The following is a 23,129-nucleotide window of genomic DNA, read 5'->3' as shown; positions in this document are numbered from 1 at the left end:
GCTAAATCTTAAAACAATGTTTTGAAACTAGTTTCACAAAAGCGCCAAATAGCTAAAATTTGTAACTTAAAATACATTAGCTGCGCCTTCAAAGGAATCAAGTGGTAAAAAATGCAATAAATTACAACGGGCAGCGAGCCGTAATATGCATAGAGAGCAAAACGCCCGAAGGCAGTGGGCCGTTCGTTTCCAAATTCAAATAATAGTGTAACGAGCTCGCGCCGGGAGGGCGGGTATCGCGTTTCCTGGCAATCATATTACTGCAGCGCGCCGCGCCGGCTCAAATGTATTTTTTGTATTAAGAACAATCGAGATGTATTATTCTAGACTCAATCGCTTGTTACATATTTAAATATCATCTATTTTCTTCTTTCTAGTCTATGTATATATAGGGTGGGCCATAAATTTTTGCACTTTTGAAACATGTGTAGAAATGCTATTTTGTTTATGATTTATTTACCGTAATTATCATTTATTAAAATTTATTTTTTAAAAATTACATCGTCGAGATGAGCTTCGTCTCGCCGTTGGCACTCCTGTAATCGACTACGTAAACTGTGGAAAACTTTTTTTGTTGATATTTGCAAAAATTTTTGGCCCACCCTTTATAATAAAGTTCCACAACATATTTGTGACCTTCGCTTTCTTAGTTTTAAATCAAAAATTAAAAGTATATTATTAAATAAATCTTATCATAACATTCAAGAGTGTTGGTCGTTTCGTGTACTTAGTTTGTTGACTCATTTACATAGTTCATATTATAATGTACAATCAAACTTTATTTAATTTCATTTAATAAGAGCAAATGTTGAGTATCTGGCGGGCTCTTCTCAGCAGATCAGCTATTCATTCCGATGGTAGCTTACTACTAGCTGTGTCCGGAACTTTGTCCGCGTGGAATTTAACAAAAAAAAAAGTAAATTTCGTTTTTTTTAGTTAAAATTTTTCTAAAATTAAAGTAGCCTAAGTTACTCCTTATTATATCAGCTACTTGCTAGTATAAGTCCCGTAAAAATCATTTCAGCCATAAAGATTAGCGGCAACAACAACGGATAGATATAAATGTTAAAAATTTAATTTTTGTATAAGTATCAGTTATTTTAATCATACAAAAACACTCTCAAATTTTATTTATTTGCCTAAAAATGCTCAAATAATGGATGATTCATGCGTGTGCCTACTCGAATAAAGATAGTTCCATATTATTAATATATAATAAATAGATATACTACGTCAATTATGAAGTACACATCGTTAACAGTTTATATTAAAGTTACGAAAATACACTTAAAATAAAAGATATACGAAACAAAAGATAGTATATTATATTAACAGTTTGTATGTGTGGAATATGTATTTGAATAATAATTCCAGTTAGATATAGTATAAAATATACAGCATACAATACATTTTATGTAGTACATTTGTAACTTAAAGGTGGTAATAAAAATATGTTTTCTATTTAATTTAATAAATAAATGTGAACAAAAATATTAACGATTTCGCTACCGGCGCCGGAGTTAGCCGGCGTCCACTGGACAACCCGTGTGTACCAGCCCTTATGTGGGTTTGTGTGTTTTAAAATTTATCACAGCCAAATAAATTACTAAGAATTATCCTAACGTCTATTTTTAATTAATATACGAGTAAAATCTTTAAATATGTAACACAAATGAGAAAATTCGTACATCAGTTTACCGACATGCAATGTGCACACTTCCGCAGAATGGACTGCGGTAAGGAAAGGGTTAAAATTAGTATTTTCTTTGCGAATGGCGCTATGGTAACAGTGGATAAACCATATTATTCAATAGAAGATATTGTATGAAGGCCATTTCCAACCGGTCGGAAAACATATGGGCAATGTTTGTGTTCAACTTACTGTTGCAATGACGAATAACAATATAGATTATAACAAGAAACCACATGTCTGGTCCTTGTCTGCTCCGTATACATTGTGAGCTATTAAGCATTGCCACTGCTGCTGGTAGATTATGACTACCCGCATTTGCGAGAAAACATTTCACCACTAAGAACATAAAATTGAGACAACGTATTCGAAAATGTTATTACAAAGCGTGTCATTAAAGTCCTAACTAATCCCACACTCCTTCGTAACGACATAACACAATTCTCTAAAGTAATAATTTCGTTTGATTTGCCATCGCAAATACCACCGGCGGGATTCCCCTATCCCTTACTTTCCATTATTGTAACTAATCTTGTCACAAATCCTAGTCCGATTACCGCGCCGCGCGGTTACAATTCAAATGGGCTCAAATAATGCGGTTCGAAATTTAAACATGCGGATAATTTTCAAAATTGAACATTGAGGGCGCCATATGCGACGCTCGAGGCGCTACTCTTTTAATCGTCGGCCGGTCGGAAACACTGTGTAAACTTGTTTCAATTTTTTTTATAATTATCTTTATTTTTTTTTCTAATTCTATCGAATAACTGGCTGTAACATGTTTAAATTGTCAATTCGATGTTCATAGCGTAACCAATGTTTGAAAAACACAAACTTAATAATAGTTTAATTGTATGAAACCATTACAATCATTTACAATCGATTGGTAAGTTATTTCACACGGTCAGGTCGTCAGTCGCCAAGGTCGTAGGGACTCAGTATTCATCAAGCTTCGGAGCGATCACGGAACAGTGCCCCAGACGACATTGATAAAGTTGTCGAAAAATTTGAAAATTTATAAGGGAGGCCTATTTCCAGCAATAAATGTCTTACTATTGAAATGATGATTATGAAGCCGTATAGCTAACCCGACACTGTCTACTTATTGTTTGTCGTTAATAAATCGTGAAAATTCGATGTCGAGTTAGTTGCAATTTTGGCAGCAGAACACATCATTTTTAAAAACAAATATATACCGGCGAGTTATGTATCACAGATAATTATTACATTTTATCAAGAGAAATCTTATCCTATTGGAAATCTATGAAGAAAGCCGATGTCCAACAGTGGACATCTTATGGATGAAATGATCATAATGAAAGAGAATGAGCACTTCGTAGGAATATCTAGTCGTAATAGTACAGCCTAAGATTTTTAAATGTAAACGAAGCCGGAAAAAAAAATTTTTTTTTGAGAAGTTTCTGTAAGAAAAACCTATCATCGTCATTACTGTCTTGAAACATATAAGCTGATTGGTTATAGTTATAAAAAAAATAAAGGGATGAAAGGGCTCATTCGCTACAATATGATGTATCCAAAAGTCAATAAGTCGCTATCCAAAAGTCAATAGTTTCAGAAATAATAAATAACAAAGTAGGAAAAAGCGGTTTAAAAACTTAATTATTTTTTACTTCCTGACCTTGTAGACCTTCTACTGTCAGTTATTGGCCTGTGGAATTCCAATAAAAAATAATTAATATATCATAATTTAGAATAAACACTATCCACGATTATTGGAAATACATGCTGCTAAAAGATATATGCACTCATCCTTTTAAAGGTTTTACACTTATAACCAACCACTCTATATAATCTAGAGTACCGCAGAATCTCTCCCATTTGAGTAATTGTGCCTCGTAAAGAGATTAAAATAACATTAATGGATGTAATTAAAAGTGCACGGCGCGTAGCTATTTGCCACTAAGTTTTTAAACGAGCGATTTACTTGAAGCATAAAGCTCATAAAGCGACAGTTGTTGATGACGGTAAAAATCATTTTGCGCTTCGCCCTGTTCAAACACGTTGCATATTGCCCACCCTATCAGATTAACACAAACAAGTTTGAATAGCCACCAGTGGTAGACCACGCCTTTGATACCAAAGCGAACGCTGCAGGCAGTGACTCGCTATGTAAAGTGGAAGGGTTAATTGCAATTTGTATGAGGGCCTAGAATCTTTTGTTCCCATTTTTTTGACAAAGTGGCTACTGTTGGTAGACTAATTTTAGAAAAAAAAAACTTACAAGTTTGCGGTTTTTATGAAGTCACGAAAAGCTTATGAAATTGATTGAATGTAATTTCACATTAAATAATATATTTTATAGATTTTGTAGGCAGTAGTGTACGGTGTTATAATATATCCCTATGTAGCGTCTCTAAATTAGGTTGTAATAAATTTTAGAAATTAATTAAAAATTAAATTGTAAAAACATTCTGTTACAGTGTGAAAGCTTTCCAAGTGATAACAAAGCTTGGTATGGAATTTATCCTCTAAGTATGTAAGAAAAAAATGTAAATAGAAACTATGACCTAAATATCTACACGGCAATGCGTTTTGATACTTCTAATTGCGGAAAGATACAATTGCCCCGGCATCCGACACACATAGGACCAGGACCTCTTAGAAAAGATTACTAAGATAAAAAAACGTTTTACCGCGGTGAAAAAAATGGCATTAATTATCGATGTATGACATATTCTAATTAAATAACTTTGGTGTAACAGTTAGTATCTGTCGGTAGAACGTAGAAAGAAAAATGAATTGAACAAAATATTACAACTTGTGCCATATATTATAGCATGTTTTTGTGGTTATGAATAAATAATACAAAAATATCTTATACATGTTGATTAATAGTATAAATGAGTGGCCTGATGACGTTGTTAAAGGATTGTAAGAAATCAGTTGAGACGTCTTTGCAATGTTACATACAGACTCTTTAATTCGTATAATCATCAAACAAAACCTACTATTTATGACGTATAAATGATATTGCTAGGCTATACGAATGAAATAAAACGTTTGTTATTTTCTTTCTTAACGACTCAAGTATCCTGTGATTATAAAGGAATAATATTATTTAACGTACTATAATGGCGAATACGTGAGATTAAAAAGTAATATAATTTACCAAGAAGCACATTATGAAAAGAAAGATAAGTGTAAAATTTATTTTTAATCTGTTATTGACATTGATTGGCGATCGATCATCCCCCGGCGACGATCCGGGAGGTATCAATTCACAATTTAGAGCTTTAACAAATTGTTGTTGGTGAACGTAATTTGCGTGAGAGCCTGAACCTCGTTTGTTGAACAGGTTGTAAGATGTATCATATGTTAACAACGTCGCTTTGAAATTATAAACAAATTATAATAAATTAGACTATTTTATTTAAGAGTTTGTTTAATAAAAATAAGAATAGTATTATTATCTGATTAATGTGTTCGCTTATTATGGAAAGAGTAGTCATGTTGAAAATTTCAGAATAAGAACAGGCAAGTGAGATGGATGTGCGCAATAAAGACAGACTACCGATTTATTAATAACTAATAAAACCAATGTGTTTCCAGTGTTAACGTATGGCGTTGAAATTTTGACTTTCATTTTGAGCTTTATTTGCAAGATCACAGTCGCTCAATAAATCATAGAGACTATTAAGTTTGTGATTTCTCTACGAGGTCGAATGCGGGGAGGCCTAGACGAAAAATACTATCGGACAAAGTTCGAAATGGTAACCTTCAAATGGCAGTAGGTGGCCTACGTGGCGAGCTGAACCATCGTCTTTCAACTGATTTTTTTATAGGTTAGTTATCAGTGGAAGAGCAAAAACAAGGCCCAGTATATATCATACGGTGTCAACCACATCTATCGTCTTGTTACTAGTTCGAACTGTCGAATGCTATTTGAAATTCGAATGCATCTGGGATCACTTGCCGAGCTTTCAAACAATAGTCATATAAATAAATATACGTCAGAGAAGAAAGTGACAGAAAATGAAAACCTTTTCGATTTATAAATTTCGCATTTGCTGACCTCTCGTGAATTGTTTAGAGGCTTAAAAGATATTTACCCTGTCGGCGGGCGGTACGTTTGTGACTCTTGTATTATTACTTTCGACACAAAGCTAAAGTACTATTGCAGTAATGATATGATACGATTCGGACAAAGGGTGGACAGTGATAAAAGGAAAGGATGTTCTGGTAAATAATATATCTCGATTTTTAAATCTTAAAGTAGAAGAGTTCTTGCTCGATTGTTCGCTCACAAGATTTATGGGCTGCCCTACTTTTTGTACAATTGTTTGGACAATTGAATACGCCTCTCTAGGATCAAACATAGGAGTGTAAACATGTGAACAATTTTCTTATCTTTATTGAAATTTTAATTTAATATATAAACGTGCAACAACGGTTACAGAACCATTTTAGATATACTATACCACTGTATTGATACACATTATCTGACGAGTTTTGTGTATAAATCCTGTTTTTATATTTCGTCTTTACATTGTAGTGCATATAGAGGGTGTCCTGTAATGAATAGATAATCCTGGAGTGCGTGAAAGTATAGCAATCAAGCGTGCAAAAAATATGAAAAATCCAAAATTTGTTTAATTTTGGATAGTAACATTTATGTATTTAGGATTAATAATTGTTTTTAATATAGTTAATTATTATCATTTTTAAGTTGTAGCTTTCAACCTGTCTTAAAAACGGCTAGGGTTGATATACAATAAAATTTATTTTTTATTAAAAATGGAATAAGTGAAGTAAGCGAAATTTAAATTACGCGAATTCAATGCTTTAAAAGTCTGGTTTAACTAATTACTATATAAAATGACATTTTATTTTAAATTTTATGCAGTAATGTTAAAATTGAAAATTGTATTCGGCTTTGAGGCTAAAAATCTTGAGCGTAGGCTTAACAGATACATTGTATCAGTAATTTATCTGAAAGAATCCTATGTTTCATAAAAAACTATAAATTCTCAAATATCAGCAGGACCTTCATAAAATTATAGAACATACATTGAAATGGATAGGTATTGAGGTCACCCCACTCCTGGGCTAAGTTTGATCCACCGGTCGTATTACAATCATCGCTAGACGACCACTATTTAACTTATCCAGCTTAAGATTGAATGCTTCTTCATCTTTAATAAATATAGTAATCAGCCTCTTGGCAAGCTAAGTGTCATGTATGATGTAGTTTATTTAATAATAAAAAAATTGTACTAATTTTTGTGTTGTAAAACAAGACAATAAATTTGCTGAAATACATTTATTACAGTTTAAGGCAAAACTTGGGAAACGGCCTCCCGTATCCTTAAAGGTCGTAAACACAATATCGCGTAAGAGCACAGGCAGCCACGTATTTACGAGTGGCAACAAATAAGTATTGGGCGCGGTCGCGCCCCGGGGCTCTCAACTTGAAACAATGAAAAATGACCGGCGGAAAATTGCGCGGATTCGTGCGGATCCCGCGCCGACAGCTACATCCCGCTTGTGGAGAGCCGGGGTACGGACTTGGACTTCCAGAAATTATAAAAAATAAATACAATTATATTTCTTATACAGTAGGATTGGTTATATGAGTAAACGCTTTAAAGGGGTGAATGTATAGGTCATTTGTCAGTAGGGCTTTACACTTTTTAAACTTTTTCACCTATTTATAATCACTGTATCAAGTGTATAAAGAGTGCAGGGACAGATAGTGAATAATAATTAATTTTAATACGCAGTAGTCCGAATTATGAAAACATTTTTTCTTACTTTTTTATCATTTCAATATTTATTATTTCTGAAAACATTGATTTTTTGATCGGATATATATGGCATGCATTAACAGCAAATGAGCTATACGTTCATCTTTTTAAGGCTTTTACGTCCATAACCAATTACCTGAATATTGTAATAAAAGAATTGCGTGCGAAGTATTCAAATGCTGAGAGAGATATCTTGTTTTCGGTGACAAGGACATTTTTATCTTTATGTGTACGTTAATCTACAGAATTGTTGCGTAAGTTAAATATTACATTTATTACTATACGAAATGATAAATTTAAAAGTAACAATTATAAATGTCATGTCTGATGGAAGTACGGTAGGTTCATATTTGAGGTTGGTATAAATATTACAGAATTTTCTACAAGCTGCAGTCGACGAATGACCCTTTCTAGAACAGTTTCGCTGACAACTTGCAGTCTGCTGTCGAGTCTACATACTAAGCTTTCTAATGCCAAACCGATTGCTTACTCTCATCGTGCTATTACGAAGTAAATAAAACTGAAGTAAACTTGATTTTGTATAAACTTTACATCTACACGTTACAACTCGCACGCTCTGTACTTCGGAGCTATGTCCTCTTTTCCATCAGACAACAAGACTCACGGATTCTTTACGACATCCATACTCGGTTGAAATCCCTCCAAACTGCACTAAGTGTTTTGGTACCACTTCTATAGTGCGAATAGCCAAGGTACAACCTACCTGCACCGTAGTGTCCCGCTGACTATAACTTAAGAGTCTTCAAGTCACAAGTGAATAGGTATCTTCTAGGTAAGCTTGAAGCATCGTAGACCTCGTCATCACTTAACATTAGGCGAGATAGAGGTCCAATGCTTTGCCTATAATAGATAAAAATCAGTGTGGTCAGACAAATTCAACAGTTTTCAATCTAAGATTTATAATCTTACTTATTTTCACAAAATGTAAGAAAATAGTGCTCATACAATCAAACTAACGAATTGAGCAGCCTATCAACCTAGTCTAATACCAATATTATTAATTTATCTATTAGAGATCTCGGGTACAAGACGTATTAAAGGTTTTATATTGATTGAGATATTGAGATTGGTTAGAAGTGTAAAAATTTTAAAGAGGTGAATGTATAGCTTATTTGCTACAATTACTGCATAGTACACACCATCCAGAAATCAATGATTTCAGAAATAATAAACAACGTAATGTAATGTAACCTAATTTAATTATTGTTTACTACCTGCCCCTGTAGACATTGTACTGTCTAAAGTTATTATCACAATAACCATAAAATGTAATTTTCAACTACAAAGTTTAAAATACTCACTCTCGCTATAATATCGCATATGAAGTATTGTATATAACATTTATTAGTAATAGTATTCTAATTTAGTGCATTAATATAGAATAATTAAAAATATATAAAGCTTATTCGAAATGGTCTCCGGTGGGTGCAATACAGTCCTTTAAATGTTGAGGCCAATAATCAAAAGCTGTCGGCACTATTTCAATGGGACAATTCTTCACTGCCAATCGTGATGGTTGTTTTAGGGACTCCATCCAGTCCAATCCAGTGAATTAAAATGAGGACTAGATGACGGTCAGTCTTCAGCTCTGATGAAGTCTGGAAAGTTTGTTTCTAACCAAGATTTGGTAGATCGATGCTCGATCGAGCTCTATGAGCCGGCGCCGAGTTACGATCAAAGACCTATTCTTAGTTATTGAACATTAATTTGTTAAAGAGCTTAACTACTTTCTCAAGAATGGTACCTTGATACACTTGTGCTAATGTTGGATACCTTTTTTACAAAAATATTACTTAGTCACTCTTACATAGCTAACACCTTACCAAACATTTAATGGAATCAGGCGTTACCTTGGGGAAGTCCATCCTAAGTAAGAAAAGGACCAATGTTTTGCCACTTCCGCACATACAGTAGTAGTCGTGCAACAAAGTGCACCGCCCGCCAGGCGGCTGATAAATGCGTATGCATATATGTCACACCGATTAGTGCCGCTCTGTGTTTGGCACTAATCGGTGTGACATAACTCCTGAAGATGTCCCGTGGAGGGGTGAAACACGTGTTAAGTGATTTGGCGATGGCAGTTGTGTGATTTGCATTGTTTGCCGCATACGCATTTATCAGCGGTCTGGCGGGTGCACTTTGTTGCACGACTACTACTTCATGTGTGGAAGTGGCTAAATATTGGTCCTTTTCTCACCTTACCAAACCACCAAATAACTTATTTACTATATAATGCCTTTATTGTACTCTGTTGACTAATTGGGAAGCTTCTTTAGAACTTTCAGCATTAATACGTTCATTTTATTTGCTAAAAAATTGTAAAAATGTTCTCCTCCGTAAACAACAATTTTCTGTGATCTCCCTTTACGTACTGCTTCAGTAATACTTTTGATGTAACTATCCTTTTTTTTTAAATAATTAGTTAGGAAATGACCAGTGCGTCTCTTATAGGCTGCAAATCCTTAGTCGTTTTAAAAAATACGCGACATGGTTCTATGTGCTATCTTCACCCACCGAGATAAAAATCTTTTGCTTTCGGACAAAATTCTTTCCCTCACTGCTTTAATCGTCTTTTTTGTACGAACACAACGTGGATAGCCAGCTTTTTTTTCTATGACAAATAGAGGAGGTTTCATTGTACCGGTCAATAACCCGGTACACAAACATTAGACTAATACCAAGCGTATGGAGGATTTTAAAAATACTACGAAAAATCATATAAAAATTGCAGGTTCCAAATTCAAAATTACATTTTGTTTATTTTTATAACAGTATTTATGGCCAGACTAAGAATCGTAAAAAATTCTTCCCCATTCCATTATTATCATTTATTATAAGGTAGCCAATATAAGTTAGTTTTATAGGGATAAATTGTGAGATATTAATAAATAATATTTTAATTGTATGTTATTGGTATAGGTGTTGAAATAACGTATTTAATAATCTGTCCAAAGGCAACACTCGCCACGTGTACCAACTAACGTGTAATTCGCATAAAACTAAAGCAACATTGTAGTCGCCCGCGGCGGCCCTGTCTCGGCGCGCACTCTATTTTCCTATTTGCGCGGCAGATTGGCTCTGATTGTATTGTTTGCGGGGCGGGGCGAATTGATACCTAGTACACCCCCCCTTTCAACCACCCCCACGGTGCATCCGAGCGGAAAAATATCGTCTACAACGCGAGATATCTATGTTTGAGATAAATATTTGAGAGCAGAATGAATGTTTAAATTTGTTTTGCGTAGGCACGTTCTGCGATGAGGCGATATCATTTATTTCTCGAAATTGGTTAATACATCTCTTTCGGAGAATTCATTAATGTATATTGTATTGTAAGTGCTTGGCAAATAGTAAATTCACTGTGTAAGTTTTCGCGTACGATTTTTATACATTGCAGACTAAAAGGGCCAGGCAATCGCCAACAATCCTGAATTGGTTGCACATGTTTATTGATACATCATTTCTTACTGTCGATTGCTATCGACAACAAATAAACGACGAACTGTTATTTTTCTATTTTACATTATACGTCTGTTACAGTCTGTTTAAGAAAAGATTTTCTTAATGCAAGTATGTTGTGTATTTAAAAGAAGACTCTGTACACAGTTTCACAAAGTTTGTTATTATTAGAGGATGAATGATGTTAAATTTGTTATATTCTCATCTTTCTTCCATCTTAATATCAATTATTCTTTCTTCTTTTATTCCTCACATATTCTTTCTTATTCCTTGTTCCATTTATACCTCACCTCACTTACGTCGCCTTCCGAATTTTACAGGTATTACATTTTCTAAATTACTTTATTTTTGTCTTTTTATTTTTTTATACTTTATGCGTTTATTAAAATTTACGTTTTAATTTATTTCTAATTTTTTATTTTCTTAATATTCTTAGTACTATATCATAGTTCTATATACATCAGATTACCTAGTTTATCACTTGATGCTTAATTTTCTCTATTTACATTTATTTATATCCGTAAAATGCAATGTAGTGGTAGTCTATTTATATTTCCTTTTCAACGCTCTCTTACTCTTATACTTAGAAGGAAACAACATAGTTCAAATAATCTGAAAAGTTTGAAATAAGTTACATTAACTTGTTTTTTTTTTATATAGGATTGCGTTATACTAATAATATCTGGAAGTCAAAGTCAGCAGGGATAGATAGTATGCAATAATTAATTTTGATATGTAGTTATTGGAATTTTGAAAACGCTCTTTACGCATTATTATTTAATTTAATTTTTAACAGGTTGCACCATCAATAATAGACACCATATGAGCATATACAACTGTAAGGCTTTTATCTTTTGACATGTTAAATGTATTTTTCTCCTTAATTGTTATTTAATGGAATCAGGCGTTACCTTGCGGGCGGGCGGTACACTTTGTTGCACGACTACCACTGCATGTGCAGAAGTGGCTAAATGTTGGTCCTTTTCTTCCTTAATTGTTGCCTTATTCTTCAAGTATTTTGAGTGATGTGAAGATTGACTTATATGCAATCAACAACTTGAAGTGGCAGTGGTCAGAACAGATAACCGTTGGGGCCTGAAGGTTCCGGAGTGGCGATCACGGACCACGCAGTCTAGTACGCTCTAGGTGGGCACTTATTAAAATCATTGGAAGACTATGGCTGTTAGCCGCTTCTAGTCATATTGTAAATCTGTGGGGAAGTTATATATAAAGCAGTGGATTTCCTGCAACTAAAATGATGTTTATGATTATTTAGTTTTTGGCAGCTACAGGAGATGTGAATTATTCAAACAAAAAATCAGGTGATAAAGAGAGATGTAAGCAAGAAAATAATAATATAACCTCTAAACAATGTTGCTCTAACAAGGCAGTAGAGGGGGATTGGAGGCAGATTGACAATATCGTGTCGATAGCGGGCGACGATCGGCGACACGCCATGCGATAACTTTTATGAGTGCGAAATTGTGTTTATACTCGCGCGCGATTTACCGCAGCGCCCTGCCCGCTCGGAGATATTGCGGTGGAACGAAATTACCGCTTGCAAGTAATGGTTTGTTATTATACATTACTAAGTAAAAATATATATGGCAGCGGTATACAAAATCGGAATGAATTACCGGTGAATTTATTTCAACTTATAATCTTATATCTATCGCCGATTTAATACATCGTCGTGACGTCGACTCCGGTCGTAAAAAATGTAAAATCATTGTGGTTTGGATCATAATTTACGTTATATATAAACTACTCTATCGTTGTCGCAATAATTTATGATATTTATTGATTATTTCTAGTTCTCCCCGATATAAGTGACCCCAGAAATTGAGAATTATTACTAGCATGAACGCTGATAATTCGTCAAAACGAATTTGGATTTAAAAATACTCGTGAACAAGTTGTAATAGAGTTTTCGCCCTCGTAGTTGATTAGTTATGGTAGTAAAAGCATTAATGGAGTGAATGTACATTTCATTTGCTGTCAATTAATATGGTACACCCTATGCATCAGTAGCGTCTTCTGTGTACCATAATACCGCAGTGCGATCGTCAGCCTGCTTGCCTAGCTTGGCAATTATGGTATATCTCTCCATGGATATCTTTGGGGGAGGTCTATTCCTTGCAGCCGGGGTCTATGAGTTAAAACGACGGCGACATTCCATCCAAAAATTCTAAGAAAAGGATTGGTTACACAAATAAATGTGTTTTTTAAACGTAGCAAAAAAGTGTTTTTACAATTCGGATTACTAAACACATATTAGAAATAATTTTTGTTTATTATCTGTCGCTGTCGATTTTGTACTGATAGGGGTCATTCACTTGACTCGCATTCCAATAGCGAAAATTGATTTCAGAGTGATCATTTTATAAAGGATAATTGGAAACAGGTCTAAAAGTTTTAAAATTTTTTTATGACAAATGAACTAATAAACCAATAACCTTTCATTCCTATTAAGATTCCTACGAAATTCTACGGTGCTACGAATAACATTATTAACTGTATCTCATTTTATTTGTACAATAATAATTTATATAAAAGTTTTCAACATTTTTTTGTTGTGGAACCCTATTCAAACGTATCAAAGATAATTGCAACCGCAACGTATGTGAGAAGTGCTCGACACACGGGTGATAACGTGAAATTACTTAAAAGAAACGTGCTAACTGGAGGAACTACGCGGTAAAGGAAGAAGCCGGGCGTGTCGAGAGCGTTTCAGTGGTTCTTCACGGCGCGGTAACGATGTAGCGTCGCCACAGCCCTAACGACCGTCGCGTCTCGCATCACTCTGCTAATTGGAGAAGCCGCCGCGGGCCAGTGTGTACGCCACACGTCAGCGGTGGAAATGTGCTATTTCTTGGTTCCGTGGATTTTGCTAAAGCATATTACATTTACCAATGATAATCGTAATCTTTGTGATTAGAACCTACTCTCCGAAACGACGCCATCAGCCCAGAGCCGCACATAGTGATGGCTCCCCGGAGATTGGTGTTCCACTACCAGAAACATGAGGTGTGGGATCTAAACTCTCACTAACTTCCACGTGCTCTCGAACTATCGTAATGTTACCAGTAGGCTTTCAGGGGTAGCTTGAATAACGCAGACCCTGGGAGTGGCTATCCAGAATACCACAGCGAGGAACTATGGGTGTTCTTTTACTACTAAAACTACCGAAGTTTATCACACAGCGCAGAGGGCGATCACTAAAGGGTTTTAATGAATAGAAATCCCACAAAATTCTGTCTTCCTTTCGAAGGCGTAGTAATTTGAATAGCTGGTAGATCCCTGTTTCCCTTGAAACCAAAAAAAGATATAATCTACTCTGTGCCACACATTTTTTGTTTCCGTCGCAAAATATGTCTACGGTAGACTTGTTTGAATATTGTTTGGTCATACATCGATGTATAAATATGATTATGCAAGAGTAATGTAGTGCCTGTAGTTAATCCTACTCCTCCATTTACCATACAATTGTCGATAATTCTTAATATAAAGAGCTTAACTAAAATACAAGGTAAAAAAACAGTAGTTTAGTCGATGGTTAAATCACAACCAGTAGTAGTGCAACCAGCCTCGCGTCAGCTGCGGTTACATAAAGTTTGTTGACCTGACAAATAATGTCCTGTCTTTGCTACGAATAGTCAATTCAAAGTTCAACAAATAAAACAAAGTTACTTTTACAATTTTTTTTTGTAATACTTATCGATACACAGTAGTTCTATATTTTGGTGAATCAGTAAGTAATGATGCTTTATCAACTTTTTTTTCAAGATATCCATTCTTAATGGATAAAAAGTACATATTAAAACTTATGTTGCAAACTTGTCGAGTCTTTCGGTTAACTTAGTCACTTCTTGCGACGCGTTCTCAAACCAAACTGTGTAACACGTAAGAAACGTAATTGTTTTGATCTGGCACAGCATTTATCTGTTAATATATATTTAATATATTGGTATCAAAAGTCAATAGAAAACGCTTTATAAGGTAATTGTTTACAAGTATAAAAGCTCTTAAAGGGGTGAATGTATAGCTCATTAGTTAGCACCTGATGTGTGATACAGCTTACCTAAAATCGATTGTTTTTGAATAGAAAATAACGTAATGGTAATGTACAAGAAAAATCGTTTTCAAAATTTGGATTACTGCTTAAAAAAATTAATTATATATTTTGTCTAAAAAGCATATAATAGTCGAAATGATAAAATGTTTTCTATGCATAAAAATGAAAAATATACGGAACCTATCCAAGTGATATTTCTCTCAAACTTGTCCATACGTTATATGTTGCAATTGTGTCCGCGCCGCTTGTTTACGCTTTGCTGGTGTCTAGCACTTGTGTTCTGCACAGTCGTCAAACCCGTTCATTAGGCCCCACATTCGTATGAGACTACGTGTTAAATGTCCCACATATAAAATAACTTCTTGATTAGTTATTTTTCTTATCTAACTTAATGGATCTGAGGCCTTAACTTTCAAGGAAAATGCCAAAAATGTCCTTGGGACATGATGTTACATGCTGCGCGTTATGTGGACATATAGTGTACAGGGATTTCGAAAATTCAAAAATAGAATAATAGACTATATAAACACGAGAGACATAACTTAAAAAATCTTTGTTACTAGTCTGTGCTTAGACATAAATATCGCAAAAGTTTTTTTTGGTTTCGTAGCCGTTAGCCGGCTTAATCCACACGGACTTCTTGGATGCCTTTTGTCAAAACTACGGAAACGTTTTCGCATACTCCTGTAGATCCGACGCATCCTAGTTTCTTGCGATACCTAAATATCGCCAAAATATTCAAAAATGTTCTAAAAAAATTGCATTATTTTCGGTGAAAATAATTCGTCTTTCTCAATTTTTATACCTATTATACTTATTAGTAATTCATTGAAAAGGGCCGAGTGTTGGAAAAAGAGTCTAAAACTACGCTAGTGGCGGCCGAACCTACTATTATTAGTAGTTTAATCCTCTCATTATTGTAACACAAACCTTCTCTCTCTCTGAAAAGGTTTAGAGATTGTCACCCTTTACTACGGATCCAGTACAAAGATAAAAGTCGAATCTTCATTAATTGTAAGATGCACAAAACATCATTCAAAACATGCTTTGTTTTACCTCCTTTTATAAGGAACAAAAACACACAAATAATATTATTACTATTTCAATCGAATTAGAAAAGAGGAGATCCTTAGATGGAAGTAACCATCATGGTCTACTGAAATGGCACATTGAAGTGACAGGCTATATAGCGCGAAGGGCGGTGGCAGCTGAGGCTTTAAGGTTCTAGAGTGAAGATCACGGACCGGCAAGGCCTGCGTAGTACGCATTAAGGTCATCCAAAGATGCCGGTTGCAGACAGCTTCCAAGCGGCCCTACTAAAATGTTTTAAAGAAGGCCTATGTCCAGCAGTTTACGTTCTAGGACCGAAATGATAAGGTTATATAATATTTTAGATAAAAATTATAGATATTTTAAATATATTACAGTAAAATTTGTCATTTCACCAAGTTCAAAAGTTATGTCAAAAACATTTGCTTTATCTTTCAGGTACATAAGGACTTCTTCGGTAGAATTGTGCCAATGGCGCAAGCGCAACGACAAGGTAAGATTGTTTTTTTTATGATCACGGTACATATATTAAACATTAAAGCTCTACGAGTTTTAAGAGAGAAAGAACAAATGTAAAGATATAATTAAATGAAAATGAAGCTAGCAGCTCTCTTACTTAGCGATATTAAGCTAAAACAAATTCATTGTCAGCGAACCCGGCGTAGGACGACCGTTATCGCATAACGTTAATCACACGTCGAGTTAGCGGCGAGCCTATTATTTTCAATTACGAACTCGCGCCGCCAGGAAGGGTTGTTAATATTCATTCCCCGACACTCGCCCGAGAATCGAACACCTGATCCCTGCCGTTCCCGCGCCCCGCCCCCCGCCCCGCACTCTACTGTCTGACGTTCTGATATTAATCGCGTATAATTTGGTCGCGAATGAGAAATTTTAATAGACGCCGAGTGAATTGTGTTTACCGAGCTTAGGACAGGTTCACACAATCTTTGAGTTCAGCATGAATTTATATACTTAATTATTATAATGTAAAACACTAGTACGATTGCTTCATCATTTCAAGCATAGCATGTCCACTGCTGGGACACACATAGCCTTCTCCATAAATTTTCGATAGGGACCGGTTGGAAACGGTCTGCATTCAGCATGATCGATTCATTATCATTAAAAAGCAAACAACTATTAACATCTACAATGGTGGAGTTCTTGGGCGTTATCTTGTGATGCAAAATAACAGGCTTCTAATACATACATATTGGTTCTTTATTTTTGAATCGTCGAAATAATTGGCCCCTTAAATCACAAAATCCTTTTAAAAATAATTGATTTATAAACCATAGATTAATTATATGATAAAATAAAACCACGAGATTACATGTACTCTAGACTATTTTTAATTTTATCGTAAAATATAATTTTTCATCTACAAAATCTTCCAAAATCGCCTCGTCTACTTTTAATGGGTCTTATAGTGGTCCCATTACGATAATAAAATTACTTCTGTGATTCTCTTAGAACCCATTATCACTTACAAGTAATTATTGTTGAAAGTAATGAGCGACTCATTACACAATTACACTGCCTTTAGCAAGATATACCTTCCACTGGATCAGGAAAAACTATTACGACCACGTGTAAGCAGTTGAAATAGCTTATGGGCGTTTGTATATATCATACGTGTGTATAATATAATTGTATCTCTTCTTTATAATTTTAAATATATAAAAATACCCTGCTTTGAGTTTTTCTGTGTGAATGTGATATCGCCCTTATCAATTTGAAGAACATACTCTACAATTTTCATTATGACAACTGCGTTTAATGATCTCTCCGATTCTAATACAATTGTGTGAGAGTTCGCACTGTCTAATGTTCATTTATTCATGTTCTCAGATGTAAGACCTTTCGTTCTATATATATTTAATATATAGCTAGATTTCTGTGACTTATGTAATTTACCATCATTTATATAACCTCCAAATGTACATTGCATTGCACGTCTTAGTTGGTATATAAAATATTTAATAAAGCAGAAGAAATTATTTTAAGATGTTATCTTAACACGAGATTAGCGCAAATCAATATCTAAGCCAAATGCCATTTATAACCATTATTAAATCTAGGAACGAAATAGTATTAGCGGGACCGGAAAGTAAAGTCGCTTTCTAAAACTAAATTCACGCGACTAAATGTTTAACAAGTGTTTTATTTCTGATCAAAAATATATTCATCTTCGTTATCAACAACCTTTTGCCATCTAGTATACAAATGTTCAATGTTGGAGCGGTAAAAATCAATAGGTTTTGTAAAATTTGTCGACAGAAACGACATTACTTTCCGGTCCCCCTTTGCATATATCCCTATGGATTTGCTGTACCTATAGTCCAGTTAAAGGTCTAGCTTTCTACGGATAACACAGGTATTCGTTGGGTAATCATTAATATACAATTTCAAAAAACAATATGCAGTAAGCTCACATAGTCATTGACTTAATACAGATGGTAGGTTATAGGTAAAAAAGCTTTAAAGGGCTCTGTGTGTAACGCATTTGCAGTAAATTAATATGTGGAACACTATCAACAATCAATAGTTTCAGAAATAATAAATAAAGTAATTGTATTATGGTAAGAAAAAGCGATTTCAAAATTCAATTACTACATATATTGACTGTGCATTCCCGTGGACATACTACCAGAAGTTATTGGCTTTGTTGCATTGTAATGGATAAATAAATTAATGTAACATATTTTAGAGTAAACACTATACAGGGATACTGGAAATTTGTACAATTTTTTCACATGTAAAAGCTTTTTGCTGACATATGAGGTGGACATCCAAACCTTTAAACACCTATAACCCTATCACACTGTGTATACTTATACTACTGTTATACGTAGAGTTTCGCGTGAATTTAACTGAATCTGTCTTAGCTATTCGCTCAAAATTTGACTAAATTTACTATTACTTTAATTATCTCTAACGTATTTCTTGAATAACTATATAAACCGTACAGTAACAACAAAAACGTAGCACCTGCTACGCGGCTACGTAAATTCGTAGCAATCTATGTATCTCATAGGTTTAATATAGCTCATAAAAAGGTTTGTTAGATGCTGTAGAATTAGATCATATATAATATAAGTATAGGATTATTTTACAAATTGAACAATATTTTCAAATACTTAAGTGTTTGAAAGAAATGTTAAGATAATTTATACGAGTAGACAGTATAGTTGATATTAAAGAGCGATTTAAAAAAAATTGTACAGTATTTTTTCTCTGTGATTGTGTACAAATTAAAAGATGGAATGGGCTTTTACTAGACTAGTGAGATTTAATATCGAAGGTTACGTTACTAATTAATATCAGAAAAAAATTTCATTATACTTTCAACCATAAGACATCCGCTGCTGAACATGAGATAGAGATATAAAGACATAAGATAGGTCTCCAATAGTGCCAGGTGAAAGCAGCCTGCACCTGGCTTTTTCGTAACTAGTTCGTCTGTCCAATTTGTGAGGTCCTCAGGATTTGGGCTTCAGTTCAAATCTTCATTTAAATAATATGTTCTTTCTTGTTTTAAGTAATAAAAGAAGTATAACTACGTAAAATTTGTTCAATAGTTTAACAATATTGACACGTGCCCCGCACGTTTCGAAACATATTAAATCTCTATAATTTAGTTTTGGACAAGCGAATAATAAACTATACAACAGTTATGAATGGGTCAGGTCATTAACATTCAGATAAATCTTCTATTGGTCTCCTCATTTTCTAGTATAAAAATATTACGACTGTACATAAACCCACACACCGAAATTATGTAGATGACTGTACCGGGGAAGTTGTAATGGGCGCTACACGTAGTAATTGTTTCGCCTCCCCGGAGCGATTCGGCTGAGCTATTTGATTTAACAGTCGGATTACACCGCCCGTCTAATGACTATGTTGATTGCTTGATTCCGCTTAAATTCTGCTAATTGTAACTTATCGCCGAACAGCCCCTTTACTATAATTAAAATTATGTTTAATGTTAACATACAATCAATACATGGCGGTATGCTTTTCATCGTTATTTAAAAAGGAATCAATGAAATATGTAGCTTCCTTCGATTATCTTGAATGCCTGTTACTGTACTGAAGAGTTAAAAAGTAAAATTAAAAAAATACTTTTTAAAATTAGAATTGTACTAATCTTTACACATAATTTATTTTCACTAACAGGTTGTTGCCGACATGAAAGTCATATTCCAGTTCCGGATATTAAACAACCTCTTTTACATGCCCATGTTAACATTGTAGAAATTAAAAAATGTAATTAAAAGAGATCCAGGATCCGTCCATACGCGACGTGTTTATTTTATTCATGCATTTTTATCCCTCGCTTAAATGAAACGCAAACTAGTGCCTCCGCGACTGAATAGTTAAGTGGGGCGCTTTTGAAAACGGTGTATATTAAAATACCTACGGCGAGTCGTTATTAAAGAAAGTAGGTAAGCGCACACGAGATTATATAATGCGATAGCGCCGGCTCGTCGTCGCCGCGCTCCGGGCGCGGTGGGCGCGATGGGCGCGGTGGGCGGCACAATGGGCAGCAATTAACTAGTGCAAACATCCCGGCCTCCCCTGCCCGCCTACCGCCCGTCATTATGCCCTCGTTAATTATGTTTTAGGCTTTATCTACTTACCTATCATGCCGACTATTTGTTTTAATCGATCTTATTGATTTTACGAAGAAATGAATCGAGAAATAATTTGTAGCGGAGGAATACGTATTTCTAGACAGTACAACATTTTTGTTCGTATCACATATCATTTATTATATAAACACAATACTCGATTTGTAACCTAAAATCAAATATAATCTGTAATAACAATACTTAAGTTGTTTTAATTCAAATACGTACATGGGTTTATTAATTCTTGTTATAAAAACTTTAAAAGTTACCTGATCCAAACCTGATTCATTTTTAATTAAATTTGTTTTATGTGTCCTTACAGAAAGCTTTATGTCTTTTTACACAGATTAATTGGTTAAAGTTGTAAAAGCTTTAAAGGTCTCAAAGTATAGCTGATTAATCAGCAAAAATCTCTGAAGCCTTTACACGTATTTCCAATTATGACATGTAAAAGGTGATTACTATGAAATATTTTACATCAATTTATCTTTTCTATTAGAATGCGACAGGCCGATAAGCCAGGCTTTGTTTTGCTGTATAATAATAATGTTATTTATTATTTTTAAATTTTCAGACAGGGCTATAGATTAATTGACAGCGAATGAGCTATACTTTCACTCCTTCAAAACTTTCCACACGTCCAACTCATCATTTATTCCTATGTCTCCAAGATGGGGCTTAGGACGTTCATAGTACGTCGCTACCCCGAGCGGTCTTAAGCGTTGCGCTTTACTTTGCTCCACGTCATTCCAACTGCCTTCACTTCTGTAGTGATCGTCCACCGCCAGGTTTGCTTTGGACGGCCATATCTTCACTTTCCTTGAGGATTCCATTCTAGGGCATGCTTCGGTGCGATGCATGTGGCCTATCCAGTTCCACTTGGTACGTTTGATCTGATGGTCGATCGGCATTTTACCACAGCGTTTCCAGAGGTCTATGTTGGAGTTGGAGACACTACTAACTAGTCACATTTTATTTGACGTGTTATTTTAAGCTATCTCTGTTTGTATATAAAATTTCGGTGCATATAAAAATACTTTGGTTTATATTTGTTGCGTTATTTAATGTTCATATAATAAATATTATGTAACATAATATATTATTGTCATAATTAATATATTCCAGGTGTATTATTCTGTTAACAGAGTTTTTTTCTATATTGTTAACAAAAACCTTTAATTGAACTGACTTCGTTCTTACTGATTAGATACAAATTTCTGAAAGAAATGAAATCTTAAAATCTGTCTTCCGTTTAAATTTTCATGCCTTTGTGTTTTTCGATTTGTTAAAAATAAACTTAAAAGTGTGAACATTGTTCACAGAAGCGACACCCGACGTGATTTCTTCAAGCGTCGTGTTCTACCAGTATAGGGAGGGCTTCAACAACGCAGTGCGTCGCAATGTACGCCTCCGGGACTTGTTGTAGCTGACTGCAATACTCTCGAACTTGTACAAAGCTGTATCATCATTGTAACTATATAATTTATTAAGGAAACAATAAATTTATTTTATACTGTATAATGTTTTTAATTTTTCTTGAGGGAAAATCACATATGCTATAAGGTTTCCGAAGCGGGGCTACAAAAGAGGTCAGTTGTACGTGTACTTATATATATATATATATATATATATATATGAGAGACTGACGTGAACTTTATAATTTGATAAAATAATTAGTCGAATAAAACTTTCGGTTAATTGTTAATGATAATTACATAATTAATAATAATTGTTAATGATATACCAACGCCCAAAACGAAAATACGGATTTATTAATAAGGATATTAAAAAATGGTTATAAGGCATATTCACACTCAAATCCAACTTCACAGCTTTTCAGTTGTTTGAGAGAATTGTGTACGTACGATTTTTGATAGGGACATTTTTAACCTATAGATTACAGAAAACTAATAAATGACTACTGAAACTAATAAAAATGAATAAAAATACGAATTTAGTCAGATATTTTTTCTAAACCGAATTACTTTGAAATTAATGTACACGTGTATTTCATTATATCCTTATTAGTAATTTTCAATTCAAACTTTTACGGAAGTTTCTCTCGATATAATTTTTTTGTTGATGTCAACTTTGACTAACATTTTTATAAAACTAGAAAATGACTCTGCAGAGGCAAAGTTTCCTGTTTTATTTATATCTACGTGTTAGAATATTAAAGCAAAACATAAACGCCAACATTTCGTTTCACTTGGTAAGTAACGAGAAAAGTATTTGATACAGGTGTTATAATCGTCCATTCGTATTAATAAAGGCGTAAGCACTAAACCGCTGAGCTTCGAAGCAAACTCGCTTCATAAATACATCGGAGGCAATATTTACGAGTTTAGTTGGCGACGCGCTGTCGTCGTGCGACGTAATAAACGGTACAACTTTGCGATCCTCTGTCGTACGGCTTCAGCAGTGAATGC

At 34.3% G+C, this 23,129-nt stretch overlaps 1 protein-coding gene across 2 annotated transcripts in view; it reads left to right on the top strand.

The window, feature by feature from the left end:
• cutlet (chromosome transmission fidelity protein 18 homolog) overlaps positions 1-22,201 on the top strand; it is a 48,192-nt gene extending 25,991 nt beyond the window's left edge. The window contains exons 15-16 of one of the 2 annotated variants that reach the window (XM_068761707.1): positions 16,499-16,553; positions 22,023-22,201. In XM_068761707.1, the coding sequence (XP_068617808.1) occupies positions 16,499-16,553; positions 22,023-22,126 (159 nt within the window). In that variant the 3' untranslated portion in view covers positions 22,127-22,201. The remainder of the gene's footprint in view (positions 1-16,498; positions 16,554-22,022) is intronic. The other variant, XM_068761709.1, reaches the window with a different exon arrangement.
• Positions 22,202-23,129: the final 928 nt, after the last annotated feature.

This window comes from Battus philenor, unplaced genomic scaffold (assembly GCF_028537555.1).
Source record: "Battus philenor isolate CCGP_79_NKW_IND1 unplaced genomic scaffold, ilBatPhil1.0.hap1 SCAF_15, whole genome shotgun sequence".
Lineage (NCBI taxonomy): Eukaryota > Metazoa > Arthropoda > Insecta > Lepidoptera > Papilionidae > Battus > Battus philenor.
The sequence above is the reverse complement of the archived record's forward strand: the minus strand, read 5'-3'. Positions and strand labels throughout refer to the sequence as shown.